The following is a 24086-nucleotide window of genomic DNA, read 5'->3' as shown; positions in this document are numbered from 1 at the left end:
CTCTGTCACACTTCAAACAAGCATTCATATATTAAATTATGTTTTTTTGTTGTTCTCGCAGTCAGTTTGGTCAAGTTTCTTCCTCACGAAACAACCCTGTATTTCTGGCAATCTGAAATACGCGAATGCTTTGCATGCTGATTCAGAGAATGTATCATTAAGGGGTTTGGGTCCCCTCAAAACATATAGTGAAAGATGTAGTTCTGCATTAATGTAGAAATACCATGAAAATTGAAATGAACATGCTGTTTACTTTTTTTAAATTTATAGCACAACCCTATGAAAAAAAAAGTATGATATTGCTTTACCCAGAAAAGTTAAATGGAAAAAATAAACCAGTAATGGCTTGTTTTATACAAGCAGCACATATAAGAGTGAAATTGCTTAATGGCTTTGCTCACCTGTATTCACTGTCTGGCTGCAGCCCTTCAACCACATAGCAGGTCACATTGTCCACTATAATTTGACTGTCTCCCAGTTCGATGGTGTATGAAATTACTTCTGATCCATTATTGCAAGGCTCTTCCCATTTTAAAGCAAGGCACGTGGAGGGGGAAATTAAATGTGCATCTATGTGATCGCTGTCTAAAACAAACAGCGTGGAGACCATGTCAGGCACAGAGGCAGGAGTCCTGCATGTCACCAGCTCGCTGTAGGACCCTGCTCCTGCTTGGTTGGCAGCCTGGAACCAAAAAATGAAGAGGAACTCAGTGTCTCTTTATTCCTGATAAAACCAGAACATATTTAAAAAAAACACACAGGAAGCAACTGAAGGACTGGGAAAATCGTTGAGTAATAACCAAATACAGTACATCTCTAAGATTAGATGGGAACTTCTCCCCCTTGAGACAGGGCAGAATGCTTTTTTAACAGAGCTTCATTTTTAATTCAGTTAATTCTGCAGAAAAGCATGATGGGTTCCTTTATATTTAAAAATATGTGTATGTTTCACGCAGGAAACACCACTGCCTCGTGTTACAACCCAGACACAGTAAAACCATCTCCACAGCAATTTCCCATTTTAAACATCCCCAAGGTCTCCATCTCGTTTTTATGTTGCTATGGAAAATAACTTGAAGGCAGCATGCTCTTGTCATTTCCGGCCGCCAGCCACCGTCCTTCCCCATTTTATAGCTGCTAATTCATTCACATGGGAGAAAAGACAAACCTGATCAGTTTTGGAATATATTTAGAAGCACAGCATTTTGTACATTCAGTGTTAAATTTCACACATCCAGTTAAGTGATAAGATAAGATCACTTTATTGGCCATATACAATTTCTTGTATTAGGAATTTGTCTTTTCACTTTGACTTTTCACCCCAACTTGCTCTCCATGAGACACACAGACAGGAAGAGAGAAGTTTGGGGTTAGAGCGCAAGGTCAGCCATTTACTGTATATGGCACCCCTGGAGCAGCTGGGGTTAAGGGCCTTGCTCATGGGCCCAACGGAGTTGGATTCCTCCGATGGACGTGGGATTTGAACTGGCAACCTTCCAGCCACAGGCGCAGATCCTTAGCCACAGTGCCACTGCTCCACATGCATGAGCAGAGGATCTACCAACACTCCAATCATGGCCATGAGCACTTGCTATTATATACACACTGCCTTGCTTTTAGAATGAAATTGCTTAGTCTGCATGCTAGCCTTAGCCTGAAAATAGAAGTTGTCTCAGTGGTCACAATCACTTTTAAACATTGCTGCCATTACTCACTGTGCTCCTTCAGATACATAACATAGTGTAAGGAAATTGACACTTTATTTTTACTATTCTGAAAGGCAGAATAAAATGTGGACATTGAACATATAATATGCAGCACATAACTGTTTTATAGGCCTTCGTAAACCTTAAAAACGTTCCCCTAACACTCCTGAGAGATTTTAACGTTATATTAGTACTCCAGCCCTCCCATCACAGTGCAATAGGTCTATATTGCAATCACACTCAATTAATAAACTCATTTACTGAATTTAATGTTAACCTACTTTACTCTATGAAAAAAGGCATGGCAAATCAATAATGAATTCAGCCTGTACACAGGTTTCAAAATCTATCTGAATTGATAAAGATGAGTTACAGGTGAATAAATAGGGAAAAATATAACCCTTCTTTCCTCTATGTTTTTTTTCCACTAAATAAAAATTATTCAAATCCACTTCAGAGACAACAGCAATTTCAATTAGCATATTTTTATGACTGAATGCTTTCAGTACTGTGAATGTATCTTGATTGTAACAGACAGGCAAGGGGGGATGAAATACGATATTTAGGAGAGATTAGTCAACCCACTGGAAAAGGTTCAATATGTGAGACACAAAGCATTGTATACTCTGAACTTGACCTTTCTGCATACAATATCTGAAAACAGAACTCACCTCAGTGCATAACAATTAAAGAGAAATTAGGACTGTTGTGGTTTAACTCTTTGTTTTAAGTTAGTTATATTAAGGTTTTTACTGCATCTGTTGTGAAAAACCAGTCTGTGAATCAGGTGTGGTGACCATAACCGACTAATGTTAAGAAGCACATGTGGCTGAATAGTAGCTCCATTAAAAGTGACCAGTGTTCTGCTGTGACACAAGCATCTGTCTGTATCCCATAGCACTGCAATCAATAGCAATCAGGAAACCCGCTATTTACAATATGGAGTTCTTGACTGCTCTACCAGTAAAGAGGGACAGCATATTGTACAGGCTCAGCCCAAATCTTTCTGGCCTGTGTTTGTGATATGGTCATGTTTCCAATGTGGAAGTCTATGTTTGGCTGATGGCTGTCAGGGCTTGCTAAGGGTATTCATGAGCTGCTGCAGTTGAGGGGTTTCTCAGACCTGCTTGGAGTGCCTGTGAATGATGTCAGTGAGAGATGTACAACACTTCTCCAATCAGTGCTAACTCTTCTGCATAGGCCTCACCGGGCTTGTCTAGTGGCAGTAACAGGTGGGCAGGTCAGATGAGAATATAGATCATTCTCTACACATTACATAGTTTGGAGGGTAGATTGAGAGGATTAATAATTCCAGACTCTAAACTAAAAAACAATCATACATAAAATATAAAATTCAAGGAAATTCTATCTGAGGAGCTCTTTTACTGTTCTCCTCAGTTGTCTGTTGTCGGAAGATAACTATAACCCCTACCTCAGGAAGCTACATGTCTGCATAACCTGTTCTCTTTTCTCAGGATTAATCTGACACCCTCTTTATAAACCATGAGACAAACTGATATTGCCAAGGTTACAGGAACAGGTGAGGGGAGGTCCATACAGTCTCACTTTTGAGGCTATTTTATATTCTTTCCATTGGACAAAGTAAAATGAGTCAATGTAGCATCATCTGAAATGCCAAGTCAGTAGAATGGACACTAAGAAGAAACCAAACTTGGTGTAAAGGATAAACCTTCACCTGAGGATTTCAACTGTTACAGAGCACTCTGAGTTCACCTGCCCTTGCAGTCACTGACATTACTTCTTTCACCATAAATTACCTGACATTGCCTGCATAGAAAACTGTTAGAAAGCAATTGGTGCTGCAAGAGATCTTCCGCTTTAGCACAAAGATAATGGAAGATAAAGAGTGTGCGCTGCTCTTGTGTGATTGATAGTGCTATAAAGTTTTAATCGCTATGCAGAAAAATAATGGTCACTGTCTTGCGGTGTAGTCAGGACCTGTCTGTCATTTTCAGAGATAAAGAAAAAGTTTTGCATCATTGTATTAACACAGTTTATGCACTGTGAAATTTAAGAATCCATCATTGGGCATAAATAGCTGTATGTTTCTGAACTAAAGTTTTCTGCATTGTTTTTTTATAGCAATAAGGTTGAATAAAAGTGTATAAAACTCTTAAACAGTACTGTACTAAATTATCTTTTGCAAATACAGTCTGTAATATATTATGACCAGAACATGTTGTGCATTGTTACGGAATTATATCCAATTTAAAAAACAAATTAATTAAACATTACGCTGCAGTCAGCACTGAGAATCTATGAATTGATACACAAGCACTGCAGGTGTGATGCACAACAAAAATTGTGAGAAATCAAAATCCCATGTCAGAAATAAAAAAAAAAGATAACTGTTCTGCTCACCTGCACAATTATCTTAGAACTTAGGACTTTAAAAAAGCCTGAAAGACTCATAGATACAATGTAGATTAGTAATTGCTGTGAACTCTGAAAATAACCCAAAATCACTTGAATTGTCCAGGCTGCATAATTACCTGTAGTCTACAGCAGTAAGGTGTTGCTGCGTCGAGATCTGAAATTTCATACTGCGTGTCAGTACCACAGTAAATGAGTTCCAGGGGCTCCTCTGCTTTACTCCACTCCAGCCTGTACTCTGAAATGTCAGCCCCAGAGTTCTCTGGGCTCTGGAAAACAGGAAACAAGCATCTGACAACTGCTGAGAGAAGATATGGTATATTTGTTGTATATTCTGTAGCAACTAAAAAAAGCTTTCAGATTGGAATGGACACCTACTGTAACCTTCTATTAGCTGTACGTGATATTGTGCAATACTATAAAAATGATGTGTTTAAATCTTTGAATAATTAACAACACTGACAGCAACATCATGCAGTGTGTTTCTAGGGAATTAAATTTCCAGTTACAGTGCCTCCTGTTGTGTACTCTTGTTGTCCAAGAGACTGCAAACGCCACAGTCCTATTTGTAATGTGTCCTAATTTCCATTGTTGCACAGTTTAAATATATATATTCACATATAGAATCTTAATCAAGAAAAATATTCGCTTTAAAAGCCAGTGGATCCCATTCTTCTGCCACAAAGAGCTGCATGCATTTTTTTTTTGTGTGTATGAGGGAGGGGGTGGGGGCTTGTGCAATCAAAGAGCTTTCTCCTCCCCGGACTACAAAAGATTGAAACCATTTGATAGCACAAATTGAAATGTTCAGGGTAGCAATTACCTCTGTACCTTTTTCAAACTATCGGGATGTACAGAAAGGCATGTTTTATCTATGTTAAAAACCATCTGAAGCTCCTGCGATTTGCAGTGCCCTTCAGCTGCCAATCCCTTTGATGTAATGTATTCCAGGATACTTTATTCTTTTACAAGCAGCATCCAGCTTCTGTAATTGGCAGTGTCCATGGCAGGAAGTTATGCAGCTCAAACCGAATTTACCATTTGACTTATCACATGGACACTACAGAGCTACATCAACCGGACCCTTATTCTTCATGAATGGGTTACGAAAAGTCAACACTTTCTTCTTATTTACTACAGGAATTACACCATGTTATAGTGCCATTATTTTATAGAATATCAACTGAAAATGCAACATGACTTAAAATCTTTGCGTTTCTCAGTAACAAGTATGTCTATGAAATCACCTCCCTCCACGACTTCTTCGGGACTTACCTCCCAGCTCACCAGCACGCAGGTATTGGATGTAAGGGTCAGACAGGGGGGCCTACACTGGCCTGGAGGCCCAGCTGCAGTTGTCACCTCTGTGGCTCCAGAATATGGACCGTACTAGAAAAACACAGCAAGAAACATTCAGTTCCTGATGTCATAACGAAACCATCTGAATAAAAGTGTCAGAAAATACTAGAGACCGAAGATAATTAAACACATACCCCCAGCAGGTTTTGTCTCTGCATAATGAGGTTAAAAGTTCACAGTATACACTAAGCTATTTTCATTGTTTATTTTATTTCTCAAACAGATCCATTCCTAAGATCTTAAAAAAGCAAAAAAAATTGATGATCTCCTTCGTGTGCATATATTTAATCTGCTTTGTGGATTATGTAGACTGCAAACTAAACAGCCTCTTGCTTGCACATTAGGATCAAACAGATAACCATCTTTACAACCTTGTGTCAGGAAAACAGAGACTTGTACAGATGCGAAAAATATCCAAGATAAATCAATAATAAACTCCCATTCGCTCACTTATTGTACTTAGTGTTCAATACACCCAATACTATATTCAGATAAAAGTTCTGAGTTTTTCTTCTAAGTGCAATTTCATGCTTGCATTTCAAGACAATATCGAGCTCACAATAAAAATGAGTTAACAGCAATAGAGATTAATTAAGAATGGAACATAAAATTACAAGGGTAATCAATTTGCTCTTCACAGGCAAAGCAGAAATAGGCAACCTGTAGCTTAACACTTTCCGCAGACTTTTGTCAAATCCGTTTAGTGTTATACCTAACAACTGTCTTCTCCAAAACGAGGGAAAAACAAGCCATTTCATCTAACTAACATGGCATGTGTATATTTAATGCCCAATTACGGGGCACTTTTGACAATGACATGAATTATGTCACATCTACGCATTACAGCTTCTCCACTTAAAACAAAAAATTTTCTGATTGCCCAGAAAGTAGTTCTCTAGGGACAGCATGGATCTGGAAGAGAACAGAATTCATTGACTGTTTCTGTGGTCGTCAGGATAAAAAACGACAGTGTCTGAATCATGTCTCCAGAGCGGATTAAGCAAAGTTCAAACTATCAGCGACACGACCACAGAAGAGGCTGAAAGTTTGTGATGCATTAATGCTACTGTGCATTACACTACAAAACAGTCATAAAGTGACTTAAGTCAAACAGACAGAGCAAGCCTTCTCTTAGATAAATGGAAATATGCCATATTAAAAATGTGTAGGGAAAAACCCTTCCTTGTGTATTTTTTTAATTCTGAAATCCAGGGTAGTGTTCCCAAAGGTTGCATCTGACTTTTCATTTTCATGAACAAGAAATCCTCCCAAGCTAAGGGAGCAGGCAAATGAAACAAAAGATCATTCAAAAACGTCTACAAAAATACAAACATTTCCACTAACAAGCACATTCTAGAGCACATTCACTCCTAGTGTGTGTCCCTATTGAATTAACACTGGCTTGCCCCCCGGCACAATTTTCGATGTGCTTTGGGATAAACATCATGGAAACTTCACCAGTCAGGCACTGCGGTGAGACTTCATGGGCCGGGTTTACCCACCCCAGCCTCGTTGGCGGCTCGGACTCTGAAGCTATATGTGGCTCCGGGGAGCAGGCTGCTGACGGTGCACTCCAAATCAGGGCCGTGATACACCTCCGAGGGCTCCATGTTCTCTTCACTCATTTCCAGACTATACTCTGTCACTTCACAGGCTCCCTCGGAGGCAGGACAGTCTGCAGACAAAGAAAGCCCAGGTCGTTAAGTGACCTTTACCTCTCCTTCATCGCCCATGACAAACCCACAACACATCCGAAAACATTTCCCTCACGCCATTCTGGTCTTTGGGCAGCAGAGGGAGGATGGGCTCGTCTTTAGAGAGAACGACGAGAAATAAAACTCGTTCTTTTACGGGCTGTCAGGCGAGTTACAGCTACTGTATACAAAAGCCCAAGAAAAAGAAACATCACCAGTCTTCTTATAATGGCAGCAGTAATTACATCTCAAATCTAGTTGTTCATCAGGCCAGAACATGTTTCAGTTTCTGCTGGGCAAGGGAAAAAGGTGGCACTTGACTTCCCCATGAATGGTGGGCTTGTCCATCCAAAGCCTACCCCCAGTAAAGATGCTGGTACTGGACTCATTTTTTACAGCTGGGTGGAACGGAACATTACTTTTAGGGGTTTGGACACATTACCCTGCAGTTAGGAGTCTAAAGCCCAGCCCTGTAGTTAAGTTTTCAGTATCATTCAACGTAGCAATAGTCCTGTGACTTAATTAACATAAGTTACAGGAGGCAGACGCATGTCTGCAAGACTGTGCCAGGATACTCTTTCAGCGTGGCAGACACACAGAGTATGCAGTGACATTTCAGTAACAGTGGAACAAACTGCCGCCCTACAGGACTGCCTTCAGGATTCACTGCAGTTTACAGACATGAATTTTAATAGGCACAGAGATAAAAAGGGTATGTCCGGGAGAATATAATTGCTCCGTATATTCCAATTCAACTATTATAGATGCATAATTAGAATAGCACTGTCTGGAAATCAGACAAATGACTTCACAGAAGCTTCCCTTCCCCTGAGATCAGGTTATCTCCTAAATCCCATTTTATTAATTCAGGGATTTAAACCTTATGAACAAGCATGAACAAGTGTGAATGTGAACTCAGTTGATTGCAATATCTCGACGGGTCAGAGGAGAAACAATGGATTTCTTGGGGAATTCTAAAGAAAAATATTATAGAGTAGTTCAGGTGTGTAGCTGCGTCAGTAGGCTGCAAAGGAACAAGTAATAGGTTTATTCCATGCTGAAAAGAGAAAACTGATTTTTTTTGATACTTCAACAAAATCTCCCATCTCCGCTAAGCAAAATAAAGAAGACTGTAACAAGGATCAAGCAACGCTTGTCTTTGGATCTGTTTTTAGATTTTTGATTCCTGAATGACGATGACTGATGAACTTCAGAAAATGTGTACAGTTTAGTTATCCATTCACTGATGAACTGTTGCCATGGTGACACCATCTCTACATAGCGCTGAAATGCTGATTCGTGATGGTGTGCGTGAGCTCAGGCAGGACACTTTTACTGCCTCCCTTTTTTCTCCATTCTGTTGCCCGTCACCTGTACAGACATACGTGCAGGACTCAGGCTATAAGCAATAGCTTTTCGCTACCAAGGCAAATTGCACATTGCTTTGCCATGTGATGTTTCGGTGGAAGTACATGCACTGCTCAAGGTCAGAGTGATACAAGGAGACAAAGCAAGAAACAAAAAAGAAAACTTAATGGAAGTGTAGAGAAAACAATTTGAGATTACGTAATAGCCCACAGGTTAGAAATTATTCCACAACTGAAAAGAACTGCTATAGTTTTAAGACCAGATTAAGGAGGGAACTCTACTAAGAAACGTAATGTAATTCACAGATTCAGAGCCCAACTATGATCAACCATTAAAGGAAATCCAAAATATCAGTAATACATGAGCAGATTCACTTATAAGGTCTGCAAAAAGTGCTGAACACAATCAAACAAAGAAGCAATATAGTGAATTACATTTCAATTCCTTTTATGCAAACCTAATTGTTTTAAAGGAAATGACGGGAATAATTCATAGATGTTTTATGCACAAGCTGTGAAAACAGAAGAAGTTGCATCTGCACTCAGTACATAAAATTATTAAACAAAGCTTATTGTTCTATTTCAATCTCAAACACTAGGGATACAAAAGGCTGTACCCTCTCGATTTAAATGGCTCTTTTTACCTATAAACAGCTTATTGTCCTTGAAATTATGATTATGTTTTTTATACGTGATTCAGAGCAAAGTAGTAAACAACATCTTCTCATCCGTTTCATTTGATAGTGGCTGTGGTGGTAGCTCAGATGCCCATGTTTTTTACTGCATTTGAAAAAATACCTTAATTCCATGAATTACAGCTATGGGGGTGGCATAGTGGTGCAGTGGGTCAATTTGAGACCTGGGGCGCTATCTACGTGGTGCTATCTGAAGACATACTAGCAGGTTAATTGTCTTCTTAGAAAATTGGTCCTGCTGTGAGTGCATGCGGGTGTGTGTGTGTGTGTGCTCTGTGATGGACTGGCATCGCATTTAGGGTATACCCTTCCCTGCACCCATTGATTACCAGGAAAGGGCACACCCGTGACCCTGAATTGGATAATGTGGTTAGAAAACAGATAGATATATAAAGTCCCCCTGCATGATTCACATTTGTAGAGGATCAGTCCGGGAAGGATCTGAACAGAAATTAAAAGATAACTCGACTTACCCCACTGTAAGTGTACTTCCTTATGTCTGACTTTGCCTATGATTCTTGGGGGTTGACATGGACCTGGAGCAACACTTAGTGTGCGAACTGGCAGGCTTTCAGAACACTGCAGAAATATTAGACACAAGTGCAAAACTGAGTGGCAGGCCTTTCTTCTGTGTGATTCCGAAAAGCCGCCAAGTGGAGTACAGTAGCAAGACTCAGTATTTAAAAAAAAGATATGAAAATTTAACCATTGAAAAAAAAGTTAAAAGCATTTTCAGAGAGGATATAAGACTTAGCTTTCAATGCTCAAACTGTCTTGGACTGACAATAATTGAATACAATAAACATTTTATGTCTAATTAATCTTCCCTTTACCTGTATCATGTATCTTCATAACACATGCAAGAAGCCTGCTGGGCCACAAAAAGCATGAAAAATAACGCCAGATTTATTTTTGTCATATCTGACTGACAAGCTAGATTAGGCTTCCATGGCTAAGCCTGGGGGATTTCTTCATACCTGACTATGCCCTCCAGTGCTGATACAGCAAGTTCGGAGCCTGTACAAAGTGCCTGGTTTCAAGTGATCACATACTCGTTCTGTAGCCGGTCCACTGTATGCAATGTTCCACTGATTTGCTGTGAAGACAAAGGTTTAGTCCTGTCATTTTTCAAACGTCATTGTGCCTACATGGTGCTTAGAAAGTTATCAAACAACTTTATTGTGAAAACTATGAACCTTTGAGGAAGTAAAGTCTGAAATACACATGGAATTCCCACAGACAATGGCATACTCCAGCAGGAGTTAAAATGGAAGATATACTAGTGATTTTCCACCTAGGATCACAGAGGATGATAATCGTGGATATAGCCATCGTTTAGAAGGATTTTGCAGGTCTACAGAGATCTGCATAGAGTATTGACATACAGAAGACATGATGGGTGGATTAATACCCTTATTAATGTATTCCTTTTTTTAATTGTATAATGTTAGCATGGCCAAAGGGGTTGGGCAGCCAGTTGACCTTTGACCCTTAGATGTTTTTTTTTCCTTACTAAGGAGTTTTTGGTTCCTCTCCTCCGTTGTCTTCTGGTCTTTTGTGTTCTGTATTCACAACATATATGGTCACTTGCTTTATTAAGCGCCTTGGTGCAACCTTGTTGTGAAAGGTGCTATATAAAAATAAATTGAACTGAATGATGATTTATGGGGTTTCTGGTTTGTACTTTTACATTCTTTGGAAACATGTTCTCCATTGTTGGTTTCTATATGTTCCAATTTCTATTGCATCATTGTCTTCATGATACTATTGTTTAAACAGGGAAAGTGGCTTCATAAGCACTGTAAATAAACACATAAAAATGACTTTCATATGCAAAACAAAGCATCAAGGATAACAAGGTGGAGAGAGCCTTTGTATTATCTGTACTACAACTGAGTGCAATTACAATTCTCTAAAAATTGAAACCAATTTACTGAGAGAACACAATGTTCTGGGCTTGGGTTTATTGTACCTCCATGTGAACTCAATGTAAAAGAACCACACTGGATTAAAATAAAACTGCTAGACAGGGACAAATGACTGTTGAGTGCAGCACAAAGGTGTAATTAAATGGAACATGAGATTGACTGACTAATGTACCATCAGAGTTTCCTTCTGAAATTTCCAAGAGGTATTTCAAGATTTCTGAACCGCCATTGTCTTGCGGGGGGTCTGTAACACAAACAAGAAAGCAGACGTCTTAAAAAACAAAATGACTAAGTCAAACATCCAACAACCGTGCATCTCACCTCATGTAACACCAAAGTATGACGACAATGCACTGTTTTATTATTTTAAAACAGATTTGGAGTGTGATAAAGCTAGAAATAAAGACAAATGTAAGACACGTCATCATTGCATTTCCAAGACAACCTAATTTTCACCACAGCTGGAAAGAAATCTATTACATTAATAATGAATACAGTATTTGGTCATCTAGCCATTTCTGTGTATTTGCAAATACAATTAAGTTTAAAAAAATGTGTATATGATACTTATTGTATTACTAAAACGTTTAAACATTTATTATATGGCCAATCATTATTAAAAATAGCATTATGTTTAACTTCATAGTGATAAAAGGTTAATTTCATGGTCTGCAAGTCAGTGAGGATTTCTCTTCTTAAAATCAAGCTTGCAATACACAAAATCGCCCGAAAGATTATGAATTCTGATTAGATAGGCCTGACAAATAAATATATCTACTGTCAAACACAGGGAAGCTCTTAGGTAGTACTGATAAGAGATGGATTGTTGGATTAACTGATATCCCTAGGGATTTTTATTAATAAAATATTACTTGAAAAATGCTAACTGATTTCCTTACCTTGAATAAAACTTTAATTTCTTAAATTACAACTAAAAAACTGCAAAATGGGAGGTCGCACCACTGGGGAATATAGTGCCTGGTAACCTGCATATTAAACTAGATTATTTGAGTAGACATTTATTATACAAGTGGCCTAGGAATGGAAATATATTAATAAAACAGCACATTTGGTTCTGCAAATGGCACCCTGTGCAACACAAATAACATACAGTGGTGGTTTTATTACCGCTATTCCAACCACAGAAGAAAGCTATATCAAATATGCAAGCCACTAGGGAAGGCAGACAGGAACATCAAACATACCCCACTTCACACAGAAGCTGTAAGGTGTGATGGGCCCTTTCACACTGGGCTTTGAGGGGGGACCTGGCTTGTCTGGGCTTGTGGTGCAAACAAGAACTTCGCTGGGAGTGCTCTTCCCTTCCATGTTGGAGGCAATGAGCTGGAGGAATTAAAGGAGAAAAGAACAACTACATGTCACAAATATAGATAATCCGCCTAGTTTTAGATCACATTTCACTTTTCCTCTCCTTTTTTATTCTTTTACAAGACATAGACATCTTTTCCATTTTTAAAAATTTCTGACAACAGAGACCTACTACGATCATGGAGGTTTTCTAGGTCTCTTTAAAGACCTGAAGAACTGGGAGAAACAGGTCAAGTGATCCAATTAAGCTAATAATGATTAAGTTTAGGTCGTTTAGGTTTAAGTGCAGACTTGGAAAGAAAAACTACAGACAGACTAGCCCTCAAGGAGTTGAGATGGATCACTCTGACTTAGATAACATTAACATGCATTGTTGAACTGTGAATATTTAATTTCTTGGCATTTGCTTCCCTTGGAATTTATCCTTAGCTTTCATATAACATGTCAGTTCAAAGCCCTATTTTAAACAGGGCTTTCATTGACTACTGTCAAAAATCCTATTGCAATGAAATGATCTGTTTTTTATTCTTATCTTTTAATGTAAAAAGACTCCATTATCTATTCTAGAAACACTAATGGTTCTCTTTTATTCTAAAATACAGTTTTTACCTTGTTTAAAAGCTAATGGTTTGGGATCCTGACAAGAAAAGTATTTTTAATTTAAATATATACTACAAAGGTATGGCAAAGCAGCAGTAATACAGAAGATAAAAACGCTAAATGTAATGCTACAACACACCTGGAACTAGTATCGTTAATTAACAAAGGTACATGATAGAAAGATTTCTAATTGACTTTCTTGTTTTCTTCAAGAGCAATGAATGAGCTTCTAAATGACCAACAACCCTGGACATTCATGACTATGTATGGCTAACTCTTAAAAATCAATTCAATGGCTTACTCATAGCCAAAGCAGGGACAGAGGAGTTAGTAAAATATATTCAGAGAAAGACGTATTCTGCCAAACTGTCTTTGTTACTCTCATGTGGCTGTGGAGTTCACTTACCCTGAATTTATACTGTGTACTTCTCTTCAGATTTTCTACAGTACAAGTCAAGGTTTCCCCTGTGTATTTCGGATGAAACCCAGTTCCCTGCCATTGGATTGTGAAGAGAAAAAAGATCATGACATGAAGATAAGTACCAGACGCTTACCTTTGTGGCCTTTGGTTTGCAATAAATGAGCATGAAAGCCAAAAGTAAATATACTGTTCATTAATAAAATAAAATGGTTTAGGAATATTGCAGTCAGGCATGGGTGAAACCTAACTATATAACTGCATATTAGACATTGACTGACTTATTGTCCAGGTGACATCTGACTTTTTAGAAATAACAGCCAAACAGCCTAATGGGGACTGATATTTGGCTGATCTTACAACTCAATGGCATAACTGTGCATAATTTAATTCTTATAGCACATCATATTGATAGAGAAGAAATACAGAGCTGCAGGAGGTTTTGTTATATGGTTAAGGTTGTAAGCAGATGGTTCTGCAACCTTTTCAATAATCCCTCTAAAAAGATAGAACATTCTGCTTTACAACAGCTGGCAAAAGAGGAGTGTTAAATTAGCTATTAAGTGGATTCAAATAGGAAATAATAACAGGTTCCTTAATACTAACAAGCAACCTTCAACAGATTATAATATAGATGATAAACTAGGCATTCCTTTATGCAAGAGATCAAGTTTCATTTTGAATAAATATGATGACAGTGGTGGCACAAACAAATTGCTCAGTTTTCACCTGAAAGCTTCCGTCTCTCTATTTTACTGAGTAAAAGGAGAACTTCAGTGCTAAAACGTAATTTAAATTTCTAATGCACTTGAAACATTTGTGTTGCACATACTGTAGGTTTGTTGGCAATGAATATTAATAAAGGACATTATGAAATAAGTTTAATAAATTGATGGAACCAAGTGTTTTGGTGGTAGTAAATAACACTGTTTATTTTCCTACAAGAGGTTAAAAGCAATATTGTATTTTGCTTTTGAAACATAGGCTGGATGTATTTTTAGTCATCTGTTTTACTTCGTTTAGAGAGATGGAGATGGGCCTACTAAAAAAATAAAAATCTTGTTTACCATAGGGAATTTAAGATGATATTGTACTTTCATGTAGAGCTTTGTTGGAGTTATTTAACACTACATCGTCGAACACAAATTAGTATACAAAACAGAATTTTAAAATAAATGGTAAATGTTTTCCATTTATCAGTTACTGCAGATGCTAAAGACGGCATGTGCAAACTAAATTTTTTGCAAAGCTCTTTTAAGCATCATGATGTTGAATGCAATTTTCATTAGCTAATTTAAGAAGCTTACAGCTTTAGCCAATTTAAGAAGCTTAGTATTAGTAAGTTGCATAATGGATAATATATCTAATATAACTGTAGCTGTTTAACTAATAATAACAAAATGGAAGTATAAGAAGACAGAAAAGACTAGTGTTAAAACTTTAAACAAGAATGGCAAAAGAAAAGCTGGACTAGAATGTAGCTTTTAGGAGGAGGTTCTAGATAGGTTACACTTAAGAAAGAATTGAGTTTTGTGTCTTGTTTATTAATTTGAATATATTTAGAATTTTTAGTGCTTTTAAAAATCTTTATCTATGTTGTTTTTAATAGATGCATTACTAAGAGCTTGCATTCTTCAGAAGACATTTTGCTGTTATAATTATGTTCTTCTATCGACTTCAAAACACCGCAAGCATTTTGTGTTCAATTAAGTTGTACATGTACACAAAATATACAATATTTGCGAATGGCAGCCCAGTTTTGGAAACACTGATGTCGGTACTGGCTTGTACAAAACAGTACCAGTGCAGCACTAGTGCATATAATCCCTGTGCAGCAATATGCAACTTAGCAGGTATTAACCAATTTAGCAACTTATCAGTTTGAATATGTAAAGAAAAAATCAGATATGACCCAAGAAGGTGTTAATTGTGCACTTCTGATTTATACCCTGCATTATTCCCACTATACATTGCCTTAATAAATAGATTGATTTTTGGCCACAGCACACGAACCAATGCATACAATCAAATTCAATCAAAAAGGCTGTCTAAGTCTGCTGACAATGATGTTCTGCAGGTAAGAGAAGATGGCATGGGAGTGCACTAACAGCCCTTACATTATTACATTATTCTCCTTACATTATTCTCCTCCTGTATTTCCAGGGTGTATGTGATGGTCTCCTCCTGGGTGCAGCCTTCTGGTCTGTTCCACTCCAGTGTGATCCAAGTGATACCTGCCCTGACCAGCCTAGGAGGCAGGGGGAGCTGAGGGATGTTGCCAGATGTGTAAAACACCACTTCAGGGCTGAAACCACTGGGGATCAAAAAGAGGCACCGTGAGACCTGTGAGCTGCCAGGACAGGATTACAAGCAAAGGCAACATTACACAGGCAAGCTACGCGTACAAGTGGGAAGTACACCAGGGCTCCAGAACAAGTCTTCAACATTCCAGAAGAGATTCGGTGCTAAACGTCATCAAATACATTGGAATGTAACCCACATTCCCATCTCTTCAACCAAAAAAAGACTCGGTAAAGAAGTACAGGTGACATGTCTTAGAGTAACTGTTAGCTGACAACACAGACCAGAGGCAGTTATGTTATTCAATGATATAGAAGTGTTGTACAAAAGAAGGAGATTTTGATTTAAGATGCACTATAATATAGGCAGTGCAAACACTCTTGCCAATGCAAAGAAACGGATGTGTTTTCAAGAACTGGGAAAAATAATGAAAGGAACTAATATTTTAAAATAAGGAAATCAATGACACAAATTTAAAAGTTTTCTACATTCTTAACTAAAAAAATAACTTTAAATCAGTACTTTATAGGTCACATGCACAAGTCACCAATCGATCTAATATCTATAATACACAGTAATTCTATATAGAAGTTGTACTGCATCTGCAAGGAGAAAAATGGAAAAAAGCATCCAACACTGTCACAGAATCCAGTGTGGAGTGTACTTTTTATAAACATAAATCCCAGGCAATGCATGCGCTTTCAATATTAACAGTTTATATAAATCACCACCTTCAAACTGGTGGTGACAGCCATTTTCTTCTGGCTTTATAGGCCTCCTTATACTGCTAACTCTCAGAGAAATTTAAAGTGTCACTGAAAGTTCAGGTGATAGGAAAGTAATTTAAAAACACTTGTTTGCCAGTGGCGACACATTTTAAATCTGAGCACTTCCACTTTAAAGCGCTCGAGATCTTGGCACAAATTTAAAGAAGAACCATCTAAAAACTTCTTGCAAGCAATTAAATTATTTTTGAAATGGTTTGCTTCTAGTCTTCCAACTTTATGTGGCCATTAGTGTGAAGCACTAAATGAAAGTCATTCTTCAAACAGGTTTTTGAACATCCAAAAAGCTTTAGGAAGAACTGTAAAGGGAAAGCAGGTACTTTCAGTCATGAAAAGCTGATTTCAAGTCTATGCAGCTTCATAGGCACAAAGGCAGTTAATGAGCAAACAACTGTTTTCTTGTGAACAAAGTCAGAAACAGCTGCAGTATAGTTATAGTTAACAAACCAATCACCAACTTAAAACATCTTTGGCTCAAGTGTATGTAAGGGGGCTTAAGCCAGCCAGGGCTTTGTCCACAAACAACTCCTAGGACCTTGGCTTGGCACCTGTTGAACTGGCCATGATTTCAGCAAGACATAGTTCTGACGAGGAATGGATATGAAAGGCATGCTGGGACATGGCCTGTTTCTCTGCATGTAGAACATGGGCTGCAGGGGTCAGCTGGTAAATAATTTAAAAATGAGATTTGTATTATAGAAAATTAAATGGTGACTCCAATTTTTTAAACAAAATGTATATATATATAACTGTAGCTGTCCATAAAACAGTAATACAACACAGCATTGAAATTCTGGAGCTTTCAATAAAACAAGGTCATCATGCAGGAACGTGATATGATGTCCTTAGTGGATCTGAGCAATCATAAATAAATCCAGTCACCTTGACTGACAGTTCTTATCTTATCAGAAAAGTAATACTCTGCTATGCTAACTAAATTACTTAACCTCCTTATTCTCTGTCCTTGAGAGAGGTGCAATACTATGTTGTACTCGCTTATGTGGAACTGATTCAAGAAATGAAAATGAGAATTTTACAAACTACATGATACTAATTCTGTACTTTAATAAAAATAGCAACAAAACAGTTTGCTAGAGACATACCTAGTGCCAATGTCATTCCGTGCTGCTAATCGAAATGTGTACCCCATCGCTGGGCAGAGTTTAGTTAATTTATAGTGTCTCTGGTTCCCAAAATAACATTCTCTGAAACCATTGTTCTTCTTGCCCTAAAAAGTGAAGAGAAAACAAAATTAGGAATGATACAGTCATCACGGACACATTTCTGTTTAATGAGGGAAAAAAATCAAATTCTCAAACTACTTTCATTTTCTGCTAGAAATGCTCAATGAATACATGGCTTAATGTTGCAAGAAAAATGGCTGCACTTCAAATTGATATATTCCATTAAAACTGAAAATGTAAAGAACTCCTACTCCAAAATCAGGTAACAAAATTCTTATTTTTATCCTGCTGCGCCGTGTGAGTGTGCGGGTCGTCAACTGGAGATGAATTAGGTGCGTTAGTAACACAGCAGGATTAAGGTTACTGAAACAATAACACATCCACATTACATAAAAATATTATGAAATTTATAAGACATTACAGGTGTGAGATTTAAAGTCGGGCAAAGGCAATAAATAGGAAAATGGCAGCTAACCTCCTTTCTCCATGTGAGCATTGAGAGAAACAAGTACATTCCTATTCATAATTTTAAAATAAGAAGACAGGATAAAATGTATTTGAAGGCTAGCCAGTCTTTTACCAAGAGGATCCCAGTTCAATCCCAATTATCCCATTGGCCTGGATGGGTGACAGGAGAGCCCCCTTCTCCAACATTCCTCCACTATCTAAAACCGCCATTTCAAAATATTTCTTATTTTTGTTTATTTCAGTTGTGTTTATGCCTGCAGACTCAGAATATTTCCATGAAATGCAGCTGGGTCATTAAATGTCACAAAATATATGCTGCAACTGTTGTTCAGTTAATGTGCTGTTTATGAGGGAGAACGAGGAGATATGTTGTGACGCTACATTACTGGAATACTGTGGGGCTAACAAAAAAAACACTGACTGGAAATAAATGTTCTAGTATACAAGGCCAGAAGAAAAACATCACATCAAACACAAGATATTAAGCAATATTGAAATAGCCCGGGCATTTTTTTATCTCTACATGAACTTTACTTTTAGTAATATTGTTGCATTGTGTGATGTCAACACTACACCTTCCCCATTTAAAAAAAAAAGTCCATAAAAACAAGTAAAACAAAAGATAACACTTCTTCTTGTTCCCAGTAACAAACAGAGGATGATTGGCTCTGTGGCTAAGGATCTGCGCCTGTGGCTGGAAGGTTGTCGGTTCAAATCCCACAGCTGGCAGAGGAACCCTACTCCGTTGGGCCCCTGAGCAAGGCCCTTCACCCCAGCTGCTCCAGGGGCGCTGTACAATGGCTGACCCTGCGCTCTGATCCCAAGCTTCTCTCCCTGTTTGTGTGTCTCATGGAGAGCAAGCTGGGACATGTGAAAAGACAAATTCCTAATGCAAGAGATTGTATAGGGTTAATAAAGTGATGTTAAGTATCCCCATAGTATTTACTCCTCTCTTCTTCCTCTTTTTATCACTTTCATATATCATATCATATCACTTTTAGCCAAAGGGAAGAAGGAGGAAAAAAGTATCGTAACTGTCCGTCAATGTGCCATCAGATCATTAGTGTTTGATGGATAGTGTGGTTAATGCAATGACTTTGGCTTCATTCTAGAGATGAAGTTAAGAGCTAATAATGAGGCCAGCAGCTACACTTGCCTCCACAGGACACCAATTCATTTGTATCCTCCAGATCAGTTAATAGCCTCCTCGCTCACGGTGTAGGACTTTTTATGTTTCTCAACTTTCTTTCCAAAGGCCCATTGACATAGGATATTAAAGAGGAAAAGAAACGCAAAAGCAATCCCTTTACAAGATGGCCAGAAGTAAGATTTTGTCAAAAGCTCTGTCTGCCAAACCTATTGGCATTTTATAAGAAATACAACATTTAATCACAGCCACAACCTTTTTCAAACATCCTAGAAGGATCCATTCAAAAGTGCGTGAATCCTACAAGATCCACCCAGAAACTCAACAAACAGATGAACTGTGGGAAATGTAAATAAAAATATCATTATAGCCTGAGACTTTCAAATTGACGTATTTTTCAACCCGACTCTTTTAGTTACTTGGCATCTATTTACCAAGTTTCCTGTTTAATAAAAAAAACAGCATATTTAGTTTTGGATTGTCAAGCATGGGTCATATACAGTATGCTAAATTGAATTGAATCTGAATTTAACATTTTACTTTGCTTCTTAGCACTGGATACAAGGAAAGGAACCAGCACTGTGAGGAGGCTCTTTCTCATAAGCAATTTGATACTATTAGGGAAAGCACTAGAAGGCAGCATTGCCTTACAATACTACTTTCATTTTTCAAGAAGTATTTGGCCACAGGATGTGCATATTTTATTGGGAGGCCTACAGGACAATAGTCACTATGAAACCTACATAGGTACAATCCAGCATTTGGAGGTTCTTTTAGTCTTCCAGCACCACCTTAAAAAACAGAAGGCAGACAAAACCACAGGGAGTCTTTTGCTGATAAATGAGAAAGGAAATGTAGACTGAAAGGACAAAACATCCCCGCTGCAATTAAAAGGAGATCTGCCACAACATGTTGTACACAGACTGGAATGACAGCGAGGCACTGATTGAAAATTACTGTGCAAAAACACCTTAATAGCTAAATGTTCAAATGTGTTTTTACATGGTAATAGCAGATGTAATACAATATACCATTTAATAACCCCAAAGCTTTTAACACCTAAGTTGCCTGTGCTGGAACAAAACTATTTAAAGAAATTTCAGTATTGCTGAACCACATCCAAAATATGTCAATGCTGCACTTTTAACTATTTGAGATTCCTGTTAAATTTTACTGTGCTCATAGTTGTACAAATTGTCTCTAGCTGGAAGGGTTAGTTTTGCTCTTCTGGTTATTATAAGTGATTTAAAAGTCTGCAGGAGATAGCTTTTTATCTTCAGCCATTTATCATCCCATAAATTCCTATTTCATAGACAAGATGAAGTTCTAGGGATCTGTCTTAGGGATTAGTTTCAATTGTGATGCACAATAAAATCACTGACACCTCAGTTCAGATTGATAATTTATGTGATATACAACATTGGGCTATTTCACAGAAACCGCTTCTATCAAGTGGGTAATGAAATTTTAAACATAACACTGTAGCTTATTGTTTGCTGACAGCTTTGTTCTACTTTCTAAAAATCTTTATTGTTCAGTTTGTTTTCAAAACGGTGAAGAAGCATCCTAAAGTGTGCAAGGTTGTTCCATAAACTGGATGGTGAATAGAGAATGTCAGCACATGAGGCTTGAAGGTTAGGTTTAACAGAATTAAACCTCTCCTGTAAGTCCTCTCCAAGTGATTTACCCCAAGACAACAGAACTAAATCCATGATTTAAAACAATGTTTAGTCTTGCACACAAAAATCTAAGGTCCTATTTACACTATGCTTTCTTCCATATTGGTACTATATCCACACTGCAATGTATTTTATGGTGTCCTTGAGCCTGGACAGTATGATCTGGTTCTAATTACGGTGTATTATATGTTGTGATTTGTTAGAAGTAAGGATAATATAACACTAATCTAAATTCTGTCACATTACTCCTGGTAATGGATGAGGATGCATTGAGCTGGACTAGAGTTAGAGTGGGTAGCTACGTCAGCATGCGTAGGCTGCAAATGAACAGGTAAAGGTTTATTCCATGCTGAAAGGAAAATAAAACAGGCACAATGTTTTGGCTGTCAATTAGAATGTTTTTGAGAACAGAGACTGGTCATGCAGTGTAGCCAAGGATTAAAGCAGGCTGGGAAGTCATCAAGTCGGGTGGATACTAAGAACCCTATCAAGAGGAATTCAATCTAAAATGTTTAATAAGCATAACAGACGCGAACATCAAAGATAATTATCTCTTAGCCTTCTTGCCATGTTGCTTGATTTTTGTTCTATTTTTTAAAAGCTGATCATCACAAAAATACCTCATCCCATTCTAACAGGTAGCTGGTGATTTTTGATCCGTTGTCCACTGGTGCCTAAAAGAAAGATGAAAATCTTTCAGAAACAAACAAACAAAAAAGTCTTAATTTTAGGCACACTGTCTTTATTTGTGTTCCGAATGGAAACTTAGTACCCTACTGACACGATGACCTGTGTGATTTAGTTAAAATGGGCTAGTACTGAAAATTCAAAAGTTTTTGCTTTTAAGACATCTTTTATGAAAAGTAGTGGTTGATTCCATTTGCTCTCTTCTGGTTATAACGAGGTCACCTGAAGTACCACAAGAATCTTAACTTTTTTTAATCATAAAGAAATTACAAAAGAATACACACACAATGATTACAATTCTTGTGTGATTTTGGAAGAATAACATTGCTATAATTTATATAGGCCATTTATCATTTCTGAGGGACACATATTAAAGACAAGCATAAAAGGAAAAGCATTTGAATTACCATTTCAAAACTCAACTATAAAGAAAAAAACATTTAGGTATTAAACTTATATTATGAAAAACAATTTAATTTTAAGTGAGCAGCATCTCAAGATTATCAAGTTTCAAACCTGGTAAATTCTGATCTACTTGAAAGAAACAGTACACTTTAATTTCTAGAGAACTTTCAACAGCAAATGTTAAGATGTCAGAACAACACACCTAAAATGCTATTCTGGCAGACTGCTGAGAAGAGAAAAAACATTTGTCATAGTCTTTGCTTGTCAGATTTCCTTTTATTTTTTTGTTTACATCTCTGGGTTTGGGGCTGTACAGATATCCAGTTTGAGAAACACTGCTGACTTAATATTCATCACTAAACTGAAAAAAAAACATACATGAAATTTACTGAGAGGCATTAAAAGTGCAAAAAAAGAGTATTGGAACCAAAGCTTCTCAGTATACAGCCCATTCTCATACTTTATCTCATTGTTCATAATTCTAGCACAGATGTTTGCTAAGTGGGAGGGATTACTGGTCAGTCATACCTTCCACTGCAAAGTGAGGGAACTTTTGGTCCTGTGAGACAGTTTTGGAGGGCAGGGACAGTCAGGTGTGCTGCACTGTGTGGTAAAGCTTCCTGTTTCCGAAGACGATCCCTTGACAGTGTTATACACTGCGTTGACTCTGAAAATATATGTATCAGAACATCAAAAGTAAAACAGCTGCAATCACATACAGTGTTGGACAAAATCATGAACACACAAACCCATATGTCAGTAGGGCATGTAAACAAAACATGTTTTGTACGCTTTATAAATGGTACCCAAGGTTATGTGATATTGGAATAAATAAGCTCAGTTTACATGGCCCATATAGTGAGGAAGTATTATATCAATGTGTGCAGCTTTTAAATCCTAATTCATTGGAATAAACACATCGAAATGTATTTAAATTTAAATCCAGTCCCTTGCTAAGATGTCCTACTGCTACAGCTGACTAATGCTGCATTTCACTGCAGTGCTGGCTGTGGATTCGCCAGTTCCAGAAAGGCCATTTCCTTTATGCACTCCAGTGACCACACAAGCTCAGAGCCAAGCCAGGGAAGAAGCTTGTCTGCAAAACTGACTCAACATCTCTGTCACACCTTTTCGACAGATAGGAAAATTTGCCACAACCTTTAAAATAATGAAGGTGACGAACACATTAAAACAGACCTTAATCACCTGGAACAAAATGTAAATGGTCTGTCACTTAAACAAACAAGCAAAGCAAAGTCAACTCCATTAGACCCGAGAGACTTTTGAGCTTAGCAAAAATTAAATTGACGCTAAAATGTATTTTGCTGTATATTAAATCACTGGTACCATCTGGTCTTGTCAGACGCTTTTAGAGTTTGAAAATGAAGGAGTCAGTAACACTGGCCATCATTAAATATATTTTCTAACAGGCGTGAACAAGGAAAAAATATACTGAATAGGTTGATGCACTTGGATAATTGCGACTGTTTAGCATACTCATAGTCAAACAGATTTTAAAAAACATATTCATGTTAGTTAAGGTGCAACAAGGTTTGATTTTGACATAGTGCAGCTGGTTCCCCTTGGGTAACTGTCAAATTTCTGATTCCAGTAAAGCTGCAGAAGGACTTTAAGAATGATATTATAGGTTGTACATTTCCAAGCAGATGTTTCTTCCCTTCTTGGATTTAGTACTACTTGGTGCATGACAGACTCTAAAGGGCATATTCATAAACTTGATCCATTCTATAATAAAAACTGAAGACATTTTGACCTGTGACTATGCAAATCACCATGTTGACCTTTAGATTTTTTTCCCTATTCCCCATGTGAAAAAGACATTGATATTATAGTTCATCTTTCAAGCTCTCTACTAGTCTTTTTTTTTAAATGATTCATGGGTGATTATATATTTATTGCACTAAATGAATATAGTAGTA

General features: G+C 37.5%; 1 protein-coding gene across 1 annotated transcript in view; it reads right to left on the bottom strand.

Moving 5' to 3' along the window:
• The window catches only part of fndc3ba (fibronectin type III domain containing 3Ba), a 166330-nt gene that overhangs the window by 25474 nt on the left and 116770 nt on the right, over window positions 1-24086 (bottom strand). The window contains exons 10-22 of the mRNA XM_069197403.1: window positions 22675-22813; window positions 21675-21728; window positions 17680-17804; window positions 15630-15804; window positions 13479-13565; window positions 12349-12487; window positions 11316-11387; window positions 10193-10311; window positions 9689-9794; window positions 6962-7134; window positions 5376-5489; window positions 4220-4369; window positions 402-682 (exon numbers count right to left, since the gene is read on the bottom strand). Of these exons, the coding sequence (XP_069053504.1) occupies window positions 402-682; window positions 4220-4369; window positions 5376-5489; window positions 6962-7134; window positions 9689-9794; window positions 10193-10311; window positions 11316-11387; window positions 12349-12487; window positions 13479-13565; window positions 15630-15804; window positions 17680-17804; window positions 21675-21728; window positions 22675-22813 (1734 nt within the window). The remainder of the gene's footprint in view (window positions 1-401; window positions 683-4219; window positions 4370-5375; window positions 5490-6961; window positions 7135-9688; window positions 9795-10192; window positions 10312-11315; window positions 11388-12348; window positions 12488-13478; window positions 13566-15629; window positions 15805-17679; window positions 17805-21674; window positions 21729-22674; window positions 22814-24086) is intronic.

Source organism: Lepisosteus oculatus, chromosome 13 (assembly GCF_040954835.1).
Source record: "Lepisosteus oculatus isolate fLepOcu1 chromosome 13, fLepOcu1.hap2, whole genome shotgun sequence".
Taxonomy (NCBI): domain Eukaryota; kingdom Metazoa; phylum Chordata; class Actinopteri; order Semionotiformes; family Lepisosteidae; genus Lepisosteus; species Lepisosteus oculatus.
The sequence above is the reverse complement of the archived record's forward strand: the minus strand, read 5'-3'. Positions and strand labels throughout refer to the sequence as shown.